The sequence below is a fragment of the Asterias amurensis genome, chromosome 4 (assembly GCF_032118995.1).
Source record: "Asterias amurensis chromosome 4, ASM3211899v1".
Lineage (NCBI taxonomy): Eukaryota > Metazoa > Echinodermata > Asteroidea > Forcipulatida > Asteriidae > Asterias > Asterias amurensis.
In genome coordinates this window covers 5792474-5807372 of record NC_092651.1, presented here as the reverse complement: position 1 = coordinate 5807372, position 14899 = coordinate 5792474, and the positions used below count along the sequence as shown (strand labels likewise).

General features: G+C 39.2%; 1 protein-coding gene and 1 long non-coding RNA gene across 2 annotated transcripts; both read left to right on the top strand.

Moving 5' to 3' along the window:
• The first annotated feature begins 1464 nt into the window (after positions 1–1464).
• Positions 1465–14672, top strand: LOC139936405 (uncharacterized). The gene is made up of 3 exons (XM_071931224.1): positions 1465–2197; positions 3358–3360; positions 13474–14672. Exons 1-3 carry the CDS (start codon positions 1465–1467, stop codon positions 14670–14672), a joined length of 1935 nt encoding a protein of 644 aa, XP_071787325.1.
• Positions 8014–10197, top strand: LOC139936406 (uncharacterized). Its single transcript, XR_011785956.1, has 3 exons — positions 8014–8173; positions 9432–9492; positions 10062–10197. It is a non-coding gene; the product is annotated as an uncharacterized lncRNA (long non-coding RNA).
• Positions 14673–14899: the final 227 nt, after the last annotated feature.

The following is a 14899-nucleotide window of genomic DNA, read 5'->3' as shown; positions in this document are numbered from 1 at the left end:
TCAATTCTGAAGATAAATTGAACAAAATCTCCCGGCGCCTTGGTGAGCGGTTTAAAGTATCTGGACTTCCGACAAGTTCGCACTGTATGAAATAAAGTTTGACCCATCCTTTAAATTTACAGATAATGACGTGAACAAATTAATATTTGCTTCGTCTGCTGGCAATTTTTTTTGTAAGTTTACTAAGTACGTACATGTACTTAAAATCAAATCTCTCGATAAGAACTTAGCTATGACGTCATAAGTTAAGAAATCTGTTTATAACAAAAGTTTATTGTTTTGAAAAATCCTATCATGAGCAAAAAGATTTTCAGCTTGGCTTTTTCTTGCGAATATTCGTTGTATGCATGTTTTTTATAGTTCCCGTTGAAACTATGGTGGTAGAAATAAAAAAATTAATGTATAAAAGTAATCCGTTTTCATTTTGATTTATTTGCATTTTGACGAGCTATTAACAAGTTATTCTTTTCATCGATTCCAACACTGACCCGAAGATACCCGAACACCTAGTGTTTGTTTATGGTAACACTAATTTCTAGTTTATTTGTCATTTTTGTTTTGAACAAGATGAAGTTATTAGTCTTGCAGTGTGCATTTATAATATTAAGAATGTAAATACATACAACATCAAAACTTAAGTTTTATAATGTAGCCTCGATGAAGTTTTAAAAATGTATTGATGGTACAAATACTAATCACATGCCTTGAATTACACGCAGGCCATGACAGTGCCCGGTCATGGCCTTGGTGCCCCTTCAAAACATTCCCATAGACTTTTGAGATTTTCCACTGGAGTACCCTTTGCAAAATGAAAATGGCCTTGCTAAACATTGTGATTGTCCGCTGGGCGTTGATGTTATTATTGGTGTAAAGTATTAAAGGGGAACAATTTAGGAAACTATTGTTAACAAATACCCGTGTCCATCATACAAATACCACATCAAGTCGTGTTAGTCCATTGTTCAAAAATCCTGGGCATGGTCACATATTTTCGAGTATACGTACGAACTAGCCTGTCTGACGTCACAATTCGAGAACACTGATCTCTATAATACTGGTCAGTGTTCGAGGCTCGTGAATAAGCTAAGATACCTGGAGATTCACATGGAGATGCACAGTCAACTCACACGTACATGTACACAGTACATAATGAATAAAACAACACCGTACATACACTATGCACACTCTGCATGCAGACGATCGGAAGTGCAAGCTGACATCACATCGGACCAATCACAACACATTCATTACCAATGCTATTATGACATATAATGTAATCAATGGGTTTATAATATGAATGCATGTCCTTTATCCTAGGAGGCCCGTATACTGTTACGAACTTACCCAGTTATTGTGCTGCTACCAAGCGTCTAAAGGTCTCCATCATATAGTTCACTCCCTGATTGTAAAACGAACACGTCCTTGTTTTATTTCATCAGGTAACAGGAGCCCATTCTCATCAAGATGGCTGAAGCTGCTTTACACACTGAGACCACTTGCAAGATTAGACATGTACACATCGAATGCCCAATCTGCCTGAGTCGGTTCACCGATCCGAAAATCCTGGACTGTCTTCACAACTTCTGCTTAAAATGTCTTCAGGAACTTATAGACAAACAGGATCCGAAGACGGATATTATTATTTGCCCAATGTGTAAAAAGGAAACATCAATCCCAGATGGGGGACTGTCGGATCTTCTTAGCTGCTTTTTCTTGAGCTCGCTTATTGATGACGTCATTAATCGTGAAGGTCCGAAGGAGGGCATTAACTCTCCTGTCTCGACTTGCGAAGGATGTGACGAAGGTCTTGAAGCCGTCTCACGGTGTGTTGACTGTGATGCGAATTATTGCAAGACATGTCTGGATCACCACGCGAAGCTAAAAGCTATCAGTCATCATCAAATCGTTTATGCTGTCGGTTCGTCAAATGAGCGACCCAAAGACAAGGACAAAACTGAAACACAAAAGTGCCGGAAACACACTGACCAGGAACTGTGTTTCTATTGCGACACGTGTGAATTACTTGTGTGTCCGAAATGTGCGGTGCTCGATCACCGAGCGTCCAACCACAATCTCTCTGAAATCAATGATTCCATTCGATCTTATCGTCGAGCTGTTGATGAAGCCTTGCAAAAGTTTGATGAGTGTCGCAAGCAATTCCAAAAAGTGGATGACTCTTTTAAATACTCACAGCAGAGTTTGCACACTGTAAAAAATTTGTGTGAATTCACAGTAGCTTTTTTGTTGGAAAGAATCAAAAATGAACAGCAGAAGTTGCCGTTTTCCTATTTCTCTGTGAATATACAAAACATATGCAGTCTCTAAACAGTGTGCTCCTATTCTCTGTAAATTTAAAGTAAGTCTGCTGTTGTAGGAACATTTTGTGACGGTACAGTGAACCCTTGAGGATTTGACACATTCTGCTGTTTCTGAACAGCCGGGTTGTCTTCTAACATTGACAGTGTCAACATTAAATCATCGGTGATAGCCCCCCCCCCCCCCCCTCCCCACCACCGACTGAGGGCCTACCGCACGTCCCGTGGCGGATCTATAGCTCAAGGGAAATTCAATGTTATAAATTATAATATTATGATACAAGAATACTTTTTGTAATAGGCCTACACTATCATTTATACGTTGAAGTTTATTGTGGCACCTGCCTAAGTATGAGGCTAGTATTTGGGCATGAAACGAACCTTTAACAAAAAATCAAATTCAGTAAGTCACTTGAACTAACTGCACTCTGATATAGCAGCTAATTGCCTTCCATTCTTAGCCACTATAATAAACTGCGGATTTAGGCTTTAATATCAGTGCTGGAAAGGGAAAACTACGGCCCTCATCATCGGTGTGGCGCGGGCGGGCATGTGTGGTGTAGGCTACTCAGTAAAGTAAAAATTGGAATGAAGACTCGTAGGCCCTAGTAGCCTAGAGCTAATTTTCGTCCGAAGATTACAGGATATGCCCCTACTCATGTAAAAAAGCATTGCATTTACTATCATAGGAACATTGTGGTGTCGCACTAGAAAGCTCTGAACTTTCCTTAGCCTTGATCAAGGCGCTACAGCCAGCCGCGATCTGCAAAATCTCAGTCCCCCATCACTGAATTCCGCCAGCGCACCCCCATACATAACCCAGTGCATGTACGTGTACAGCGTATGTACACATCTATACTATTAAAAGCGTAACCTGCGCCATCTTGGATTGAAAATTAGAAGGTCCAGTGGTATGGCATCCTTGTGGAATCCAACACGGTTGTTTGTGTGGAATTCAATACGTTTGTGTGGTTTCAGACGTCGGGTTGCAAGTCTGCAAAACCCGGATCCAAACTCGCACTTACAAGTCATGTGATTGGAGGAAGTTTGGGCGGCGACCGTGCGTCAACCACTGGTCGATGTTGTTACCAGACTTCCTAGAAATCTTTCTGACAGGTGACTCATTGGACAGTGTTTCGCAGATGGTGCTCCGGATTGGTTCATTCATTGCCCCTTGACCGCCCACCCACCATTCGATCCGCCCTTTTTGGTCAGGTTACTTTCGTGTTGTACTAAGCATGGTTCTCCGGATTGGTTCATTCATTGTCGCGCAGGGTCGAAAGGGTCGAAGAGGCTGGGTGCCAGGACAAACCCGAAACAATCTCACGAATTTGACCGAATTTGCATTGAATGGATGAAGTACCGTAGATTGATGTTTCGCAGGCGACCATGTGTCAACCACTGGTCGACGTTGTTATCAGACTTCCTAGAAATCCTTCTGCGGGTGACTCATTTGTTGAAAAGATTAAATGGATAATATTTATAAAAAGGCATTCACTTCCAAACGGCGTGAGAATTATCATGATGAACAAGGTTGGGATCAAACGGAAGCTTAATAATTTGGAAACATTGGATAGGGCCGGCTATAGGTTGGAAGGTGTCTAAGGGAACTTTACAATTAATAACATTTTGGGGTTGGAGGGGGGGGCCTTACACAAAGAGCCATTCTGGTCAGTGTATTGTGAGTGGTGTGTTGTCTGGTTTGAGACAGGCCACCTGTTGCTTGGTGAAGAAGGTCGCCGTGGGACCACTTTAGGTTGACAGTGGGTGGCGACCTTGGACCTTTTGCCAGTAAACTCAAATGGGTACATGAATTACGTTTTAGAATACGGTCTGTTCATGGAGGTATAATGTTGCAGTTTCAGAGTTTAACCATGGAGGTAGAATTGTGAAACCATTCCTTACTCTATGGTGAAACTTATACACGTACGTCAAAGGCATGTTTTGAAGCTGTAAAAAAAGAACTTTGCTTTGCATTTGGTCAAAGTTGTTAAGCAAAACGACATTAAGTTTCCTTTTAAATAAGTCCATTCACAAAATTGGTTAGAGCAGTGTGTCGGTCAGGTCTCAGAATGTACATTTTGCCAAATCCATTTTGAAGCCTAATTTAGCCATCGGCCCGTCGGGTTGGTTACTCATGGAGATAATATTAACAAAAGAGACCTCGTGCGGCTGAATGGGGTACATTTTTAGGAGTTTGTCTATTGACCCAAACTGGACGTAACAAACCTTAAACATGACTTGACATGCTTTCTGAAAGTGAAATAAGTTAGAGAAAATGGAGTGGGGACGAGTTTATCGTTTTTATTTAGTTTGTACGATATAGGGTTCCAGAGATATGGGATGTATGGAGGTTTGTTCCTAGAGCAGCGTGAACATGAACGCGGTCAGAAATTGTGTCGTTTGTCGTTCAAATTTCGCGAGATGCAATAAGCCCAAAGTGACAATAAAAAAATAGAAAAAAACCAGACCTCCCAAGTCTCACGCATTAGGAGTGAGACTCACGCATTTGGGCTCTGTCTCACGCTCACACGCACATCAACCATTATTGGGGCGAGATCGGGGAAAAAAAATTAACGACATTTTTTGTACAAAATTTGTACAAACAGAGCGCAAATATGCAGATTGCGCACGCTTTTGCTCATCCAGTAGGTTCAGCTCAAATTCGGCAGAGCGCAAAACGCTTATTGCGCACAAGTTTGTTCCGATTCTTTTAGCAAATTCGTTGAAATGCGCTCCACTAGCGAAGACACAACAGGCAGAAGAAGTGAGCGATTGATTTTGGACATCATTTTTAGTCTATTTTTTTCAAGTTTGGAAGGATATAATCTGACACAATCGAACCTCCACATTAACAATCAACATCTCCTGTGTACCTCAAGTGAGTTTTAATTATTCTGAGGAGGCTTTTGATGCATTTTGAAACACCTTTTGTCCACATTCACATTGTTTTATTTATTGATAAAAAAAAAAGTTGGGCGGCGATTTAAAAAGGCCTTCTTAAAGGAACACGTTGCCTTGGATCGGACGAGTTGGTCTTTGAAAAGCGTTTGTAACCGTTTTTTATAAAATGCATATGGTTGGAAAGATGTTTTAAAAGTAGAATACAATGATCCACACAAGTTTGCCTTGAAATTGCGTGGTTTTCCTGTTACTGTGCGAACTAACATGGTCGGCCATTTATGGGAGTCAAAATTTTGACCCCCATAAATGGCCGACGTGTTAGTCGACGAGGTAAAAGGAAAACCACGCAATTTCGAGGCATGTTTGTGTGGATCATTGTATTCTACTTTTACAACATCTTTCTAACCATATGCATTTTATAAAAAACGGTTACAAACACTTTTCAAAGACCAACTCGACCGATCCAAGGCAACGTGTTCCTTTAAACTGGCAATTTTTTTTCCGGGGGGATGGGGGTTGAGCTTTGAAAAATCTCACACATAGCTGGCCTCTGGACTTGGCATCTCTGCCTGCAAAACACTTTTTTGACGTTCACGTTAAGTGCTCCCGTTATACATGCAGCCTATTGACCAGAAAGTTTACAAGACCAATTCAGATGAGAATAAACTAAACAGAGGCCTACGCTCTTACCGCCCCCGCCCCCCCCCCCGAAAAAAAAGAAAAAAAACAGTAGATAAATTAGATTTGTGGCACACAGCATGTTCCAAAAACTCGCTTTACTTATAGTGCTGTAGCAACGCTATGTATCGTGGGACGTAAAAATGTCATTTTTGACGAAATTTTTAAAAAGGAAATCAAGCATTATGAATGTATATTGAGTGTGTGGAGAAAGTTTTGGTAGTGTAGTACAAAAGAAACTTTAGTTATTGCTGGCTAACGGTCAGTTTCACCTATCAACGCTGATTTGAAAAACGTGTAACGTTAGGGAGGCCCAACTTATTAGACCCCTATAAGGCTCACGGGGGAGCCTTATAGTTTCTAGATGCATAAGGTACGTGACACGAGGTGGGTACAGCCACTGCAAGTAGTGGTGGACGTGCGAAATAGCTTCATTTTGGGTTAGAATTATGACGCCATGCATAAATATTGAGAGAGGCGTATAACACCCTCACCCACATTTCGAAATATTTGTGTAAAGGATTTTTATATCCTAGCGGGGTGCCGCGCGAAGCGCGGCATCCCGCTAGTACGTACTATGTACATGTACCATCAGTATACGGTACACTTACGGTACATGGGTCTTCCCAAGTAGCGCCTTGATGGTTTTGTATCTGCCAAAATTTAGGGCGGAGCTCATTATGCTAATGTTTACTAACAACCCGTTCTCATTGGTTGTTGGTTGACCTATAAACTCTCGCTGTCAATCACAACGTTGTTCTGCAAGCACTCGCACACATGTGCTCGTCGACGTATTGTAAACAAGCAGTGGCTGTAGTATAGTTGCAATAATGGCGGCGGGCGAGGGAGAAATCCCTACTAGTAAAACCAAACTGTAAGTCGCTGGAAATCAATGGTGTATAATTTGCAACACAACTACAGAAACTTTCAACAAAACATAACAGCCGCGTTTAATGCATCAATCATGGGTTTAGAAATAGAAGGAAGGAAACTAGACCATGTGAAATGTGTTTGAGAAAGGTTAAAAAAGTATCCAGGTGTCATGGGTTTCCGGCAAGATGGCTACTTGGTAAGAATTCTTAGGTGTTGGGCATATGACAGTACAACACACCCCATCCCCTTGAAGCAAAAACACAGACCAGATGAGATAAGAAACCCAGCTGTTTATTTTGTCTTAAGGTAGAAATATAGTATTCATTACGTTTCTCGCGGTAAATCAAAGTTGGGGATCGAAAATATGTGTTGTCGACAGACGGTAGAAGATGGCGTGTGGCTGAACAACAACTAAATAAAGTTCAATTTCATAAACTAACGCTTGCCATACTACTAGTACTACACTACAACGTTACACTTATATAGTACAGCAGCTTCCAATTCAGGGACAAATCTACCATCTACGTTGTAATTATAGTCCTCGTGTTATAATGAAACGCAAGACAACGGAAGTTGTTCGAAGTTGTTCCACACCATTACCGACCGGGCGAGTCATGTCCGGCTCACCCGTCCGGCAGCGCATTCAGACCCCTTACAATCATAGCTATATATACACCACGCTCCCGACACTGCTATAAAAAGCACGTAGTACACTACATGTACATATACAGCTAGCGTTCAGCGTACACACACATGGATGTGGCATGATTGCTAGCAGTAATACGTCATTCTCAATCGCGCCTGTGATTGGCCAATGTTTAGAATGACACGCCCACATCATGAATACCCGTTTATCGGAATTCCGATAAAGCATTACAAACCCATCAAGGCTGTTGTTTGAGCCACGTGTATGAGGTTGAAAATACAAAGACACGACCGTTCTCACGACTACGCTATACTGTTCTCGCTGTACAATGTATGGTAATGTACATTTGTGAATGTACTGCATGCGTGTGCCGCGAACCGGGCCGGGGAACAGTACGTCAACAGCCTTGATCAAGGCTAAACTTTCCTTGGTTCAATGATAAAAAATTCATTTAACAGAGATCGTCCCCCCTAGCGTATCACACTACAGTGATTTTTCCCTGGTGGCCCTCAAATTTTTGCATTAAACAAAGAGAAGACGGGTACCATTACGAAGTTCTTGTCGTCTTCTGTGTGTGTGCGCGGCAAAAAGGGGAAAAAGTGATCAGCAGGAACTGGTTCAGACCGGCTGGATCTTCCGCCGTCGTTTGTGCGCGTGCGCTCTCTCCACCATCACGTCACATTGTGCGCTCACTTAACTTTTGGAAGAGTTTGTACTTGACCTTTGCTGATCAGTTTCCACGACAAAAAAATTACAGGTAAGATTAAGAACACTATTCTGTGTTATTAATATGATTATTATTACTATTATTGTAAGTCACATGGTTAACATAAGCCTAACGCTCGTTAGGCTTAAACATAAAATATGACAATTGGAAAATTTATCATGTTTAGCGACAGACGATCGTCAGATCGATGATAGACGTGATAGATGACAGATTGTGTGTGTTTGTGTGTGTGCATGCATAACGTCAACACAACACACACAGACAGGCTGCATGTGGATTTGGGATGATTTGTTGTTTGCCATGGTCCATGGACATGAATTATAAAGTTGTTTTTCTGGTTCTGGAAATGTCTTGTCTTTTGCTTTACTAGCTTTCCAATTTCAGTTAATTAAAATTAGCCTACCCTCTGGCTCTAGTTTACTACACTACTAGACTAGTAGTATTTTACAACATGTCTAGTCGATCATCTGACTGACATTGTGACAATACATAGATGTCTTACTCTTAGTAACATTACATTACAACTAAAAATCAGCAAATTAACTCAGTAAAATGAAAATGAATGTGATTATTTCAGTCACAATTTTTTATACTAAAAATTCCTACACTAGGCCTAGGCCTACCTATTAACCTTACTACTGTTTTTGTACTTGGTTGGCAAGCTGATTTATACTAAACTCACTGTGGTGAACATATGAGCAGATGAGGATGCATTAAAACACATTTTTTAGCCTGGCATGCCTGGTCTGGTAATGGTATATAGTAAGTGACGATCCATTTTGTTTGTATCTTTTTGTCGATTGAGTGCTACTGCTAGTAGTAGTACTGTGTAGTACTGTTCTGTAGTAGTAGGTACGTTCACAACCGCTAGAGGGCGCTGCACGCGCTGGACCAATTTCTGTTAATGAGAAACTGTGCCGCGATCTCAAGTAGTGCGCCAATTATTTAATAACTAATGGATCAGTTGAAAGTTTTCTTTAAATACTTTTCAAGTGGGAACATCTTCCAGTTCTGACTTAACCAGATATATTCGGCATTTGTTTATAGACAAAAGGTACAAGTACAACATCAATATTAAACCCTTACTTTTCAATATCATGAAATAACCAGTGAAAAATTCATCGCGTTTTATATGCTCTTGTTATGAGAAATGCTGACAACAGCTTGAAGGGACACAAAGTATAGCAGTGTCATGGTAATTACCAATGTTGTAAATGGCCTCTGGTATTTATATATTTTGAATGTTATACATGTTTGTGATTTGTTTTCTTTTTCTTTCTGTACAAAGGAAACTGCAAGAAGCTCTGACTTTGACTGTGACACGGATAGCCCTGTACTGGCCTATGCAGGTAAAAAATACCTTCGAAAATAACTGACATTTTAGTTCCCCAATTTAATTTCACCATTAATAATAACTTGAACATTGAATGATAATTTTCTCACCTGAAGTACATTTGAGTTGAAAATCAATCATACTTAAATTTTTGTGCATATGCTTACAAGGCTAAGTATAGTATTACTGATGGAACTATAGTGTTTCCCATACTTAATAAAATCAATCTTAAATCAGATGGTTTATTGTTTCCAATAAGACATTTTGTCTACAGCTTTGTGCTCATATTTGAAATTGTAAAGTGAACTTGCCAACATTTTTCTTAAAAACTTAAACTCCCACACCTGAAAAATACTGCAATATTTTGTGGTCAACAAAAAATGTCACCGATTCAACATTTTAAGCCCACAGATTTCCTATGCTCATTAGACTTACCCCGTGTGTCTTAAAAATATTAACTGTGGGTAGATGTAAATAAAGATTTGGTAAAAAAAAAATACCTCATTTTATAACCTAAACTGGTCCTTTTGTTATTTGCATTTGCAAATAAAATGATGTTTGTTTAAATGCTTGTTTCTGCTGCAGGTGACAACCCCTTCCTGAGCGCAAAATGTGCAGTCTGCATCGAAAGGAATCCACTACTCCATTGCAGTGATCTTCTCAAGGGTCTTCAGATGTGGTTCGTGGTGTTCTATGTTTTCAGTCTACAATACCCACCTAATATTGCAGCTACTCCTGAGTTCATGCAAAGGTAATTATTTTGAAGCACTTGTATTATTCTTCATTTTGGCCAAGTGGAAACAACTGCAGTTCAACTGCACTTAAAGAGCGGCTTTAATGTGACGTACTCATTTTCCAATAGATATAGTCCTCATGTGAGTGGTGAAAAAATTACAAGTCTCTTACCTCATGTTAAAGTGGTGTAATTGCCATTCTATTCGATACCCTCCAGTGCAAAATTTGTCAACGTTCAAAACATCCTACATGACATCATTCAAGAGAAAAATGGGTTCATTTTTGTACCGGTTGTTTTGGTTCATTCGTGACTTCAATTTGAAACATGACGTCATTGGATTATCAACAACTAATGAGTCTTTTCCATCCAAGGAGGCATTTTTTGGAAAATAAGTATAATTTTTTATCACAAAATTGAATTTGACATTAAAGACCATCTTTAACTGTGTGATTAAGTCTACAGTGCACAATCCAATAAATTCAGTAAAACTGTTGGAATAAATCAACCACAATTATTTTGTTCATAAATGCCAACAAAGATACAACCGCTTTTGTTCCAGTTAGTTTACCTGCCAAACTTGTGTGACTTAAGACATGCAAGTGTAAACCGAAATGAATACTTATTTTACACGGTACTGCAGCAAACAGTGCAATAGTGTAATGGAGCATAAAAGTTGGATTTTTGCAAAAATTAGTTTTTTTTTTTTTCTGAGTGTGCTTACCCCCCATGAACATTTTGTTTGCATTTTTTTTTCTTCTGTTCTGTGGATTCAGTGAACGTTTTTGAGTCTAATGGTACCATGTTAGAAGAGTTTGTGAGCAGCCAAATTAGTTTTACACGCAATTTCACACCGTACTGCAGCTGACTGTACGATGGGGGGGGGGGGGGATAGACGCTTTTGACTGGCATGGTGCAGCGCAGGGTTAAGAGCAATAGTCAAAAAAGAAAACAAACATTTTTTAACAAACATTTTCCCTCAAGAGTATTTACTACTGTTAACTTCCTTTAAGACTACAATCTGTTTAGAACAATGCCCATCAACGAGTATGACAAATAAGCATAATCATACAAATCAACTTTAAAGTGGATACTGGCATACAGAATTAGATTGATGTGTATAATGTACAGTTTTGTATCTTTTTTATGTGCAGACTGCTGTTCAAAATTAGACCGGAAAGAGGCAGCAAGAGGTCCTCCAACACCAAAGGAGGGCCCAATAACAAAGTTGTACAACTTTGTACCAAGCTGAAAGACTTTGAAGAAATGTGGGTGGTGTAGAAGTAAAACAGTTCAGATAGCACTAAAGTTGAATGTTTTTTTTTTAAACAGCACTACATGGTGTATGTAACAAAATTCCTGAGTGTTTTAGCTAGTTTTCTTGTTAAAGTGAACGCTTTAACTGTTTTTAACTGTTTCACTCTTGAATTAACAAGCAATAAAGTAGGATAGGTTTGTCTCAGTTCATGACCCCCCCAAAAAAAAAAAAAAAATAATAATAATAATAAATAAATAAATAAAATAAAAATAAGCTTTGAAATTTCATAAAATTTACTTGGTGTGACAAACATGTAAAAAAAAACACTAACTGGGGGAATTTTTTTTTTACAGATGTTCGCTGTTACCCTGTTGGGCTTAATATCTGTGTTTTTCTCCATGCACTGATGTGTTCAGCACTGCATACTCAGTACTGCGTATACAGTGCTTATAATCTACATCAGTGTATGGATAAAAACACACAATTATAATTCTTTATCACCGATGCAAAATTAACATGAACATTTTCTCTTGGAACCAGTTAAAGTATGTACTGTATTTAATGTTTTTATAAGTATTATTGCTGCAATGCTTATAATAGACAGATTGAAATTGTATAATCATTAAAGACTGAAAAAATCTTCCCTTTTAAGTAATTTTAAAAAATGTGAAAAACACAATTTTATTCAAAAACATCACCTTCAGTACACATTTGCACACTGGCAGAAATTTAGACAAAAGGCCTATACTTATGAAGTTGGAAATACTGAGCCAGTGTTTCCATTGTCCGATCATTTGAAACTGTATGTAAGTTGCCTCAAGCCGACCTTTGGGGGTTCAAATTGTTGGCAAACTTTGATTGATTTTCGATAAAGGGGCACTTCAGACCAAAACATTTCGCAGGATGCTTACAACCATGATCATCTTTGTAACAGTAGTCTTTAGGTTGAAAATGTTACACCATTTGTTATCAAGGTCATCACCAGTGTATGAACCTACCCCTAATTAATAGTTTCTCTTGAAACAATTTCCATTATGAATTGAACACAAACGTAGTACGAATCGTGTTTTTGTTATTGATGCAATATTTATGGACAATAGAGACTGGTTGAAGTCGGTAATGTGTAATAGTTAAAACATGCAGAGTTGTTCACCACAGAGGAAGGGAAATGAGCAATTCATTTTTGTGATGTACTCCTTCTTTTCCAATAGATAGAGTCCTTATGTGATCAGTGGGGAAAAATATCTCTAACCTCACTTTAAAATGATGTAAATGGCCCTTGTATTCGATAACTTTCCGGGGCAATGGTTATCGAATACAATGGCAATTTACACCATTTTACAAGAGTAGAGACTTGTAACTTTCCCCCAATCACACGGGGACTCTACCAAAATTGAATTTGTCATTTCCCTTCCTTTAAGTCATTTTAAACAATAAATTATAATGTAAAAAAAAAACATGCTGCTATCAATTTTTTTTAAAAGTATTATTCCTTGTGTACATTATGACGACAGTTGCATTATTTTGAGTGAATTTCAATTAAAGTTGAAAAAACTGTTAATGTTTTGTGAAACTGAGATAAAACGTGTGTGATATGTCTTTTATTTTCTTGTTTGAATTATATTAATGAGAGGGTGGTCAAGGTAGCAAAACAAAGCATTGTGTATACACAGAAGATTGGTCATCCTATGTGACATAACAGAGATTCAACGTAAACGCGCAGAAAGCAGTGTATGTTCTGTCACAGAGAGTTGTTCGTGTACAAAACACTATGTTGATGAACAAAATCCTTCAAATAAATCTACTGTTGTGCCACAGAGCTTCTACATTTTAGCCAACATCAATTACAGTGGATTGTGCTGTGAAGGTACAGTACACATCACAGGAGATTCTGATGTTGATGCACAGTGGAAAATCACAGTTGAATCTTCTGTAGACAAAAGTAGCCTCCGTAATGCCAATTGACAAAACAAACTACTGTAAATTAACAACATTTTTTTTAACAGTGCAGCTCATGGTCGCCCGGGCTCTTCGAAATATTGTGGCTAAGGAGGAAGAGGAAATCACTAAGATAAGAAACGCATCTCACCTCCTTCAAGAAAGAGTCACTCAAATCGGTCAAGAAAGAGGTGAGGGATTTGAGAGCATACAGAGCAGCAATCACGATAAGATGAGCCGTGCAGAGCAGATCGTAGCTTCAGTCAATGACTTAATGCAACATGCTGATAACTTTGAGCTGCTGGACCTCAAGCCAAAAGTTATGCACAACTTAGACTTCCACAAAGAACTCCAGTTTCAAACAGTGCAACATAGCAAGTCATTCATCGGGTTCAAAAGTCATGATATTGTCACCGATGCAGATCTCGGTGAAATACGAGAGGAAGAGAAGTGGGAGGTAAATACAGAGTTTGATAAATATGGGGGAGGTGATGGGGAGTTCATTAATGCAAGGGACGTTGCTTGCTTTAGCAATGGTGACATTGTCGTTACTGATACATTGAGGCAGAAATTATCCATATTTACATCAAAGGGTAGTTACAAATCTACAGGTGGTCAAAGTGGAACAGAGGACGGTAAACTAAAACAACCTTTTAATGTCGCCGTGACCTCTGATGACCTGCTTCTGGTTACTGATGGACAGGATGTAAAGGTTTATGATAGAGAACTGAGATACATTCGTCAGTTCCGACCCTCACAGAATCAAGTCGAGGGGCAGTCAAAGAGTCTACTTCGTGGTATTGCTGTGGACAATAAAGATCGGATTGCAGTGGCTGACTGTGAGAGAAAGGTAATATCTCTCCATAATATGGATGGATCCATCATTTCCACAATACATCATGACGATATTAGTAGCTACTGCCATCTATCTGTAAGCAGCAAGGAGCGTCTGATATTCAGAAACTACGACAAGATGAAACTAGTTTGTGTGGATTTCATGGGAAACGAGGTGTTCAATATCAGCAACTCCATTGACGGCAAACCTTTAAGACCGCTTGGTGTGTGCTGCGACGATGCTGGAGACATCTATGTGTCTGTTTATTGCGGTGGCTCGGGAACCAATGAGATACATCATTACGATGCATCAGGTGAGCACATCGGCTGTAAAGCTCGTAGCTTGTACAATCCTCAAGGCATGACGTTTACTCCTACCGGTGACCTCATCGTGGCTGATGCACTCTCGGTCAAGGTCTTGCATCGTCTGTGAGTGTCGATGACGTCATGGCCGAAAACGATACAAAATCGTGGATGACAGTAGGAAATTAACAACATCCAATAATAAATAATGACGAACCAAAACCAAGGCATCCTCATCAAGAATATGAACAATCTGTTATTCTAACAAATCCACAGTCAACTATTATTCTAAACGTACCTCAACTTTATAAAGAAAAATTGTTCGACTTTAACTTTACTTTCAGTCACTTATGATTT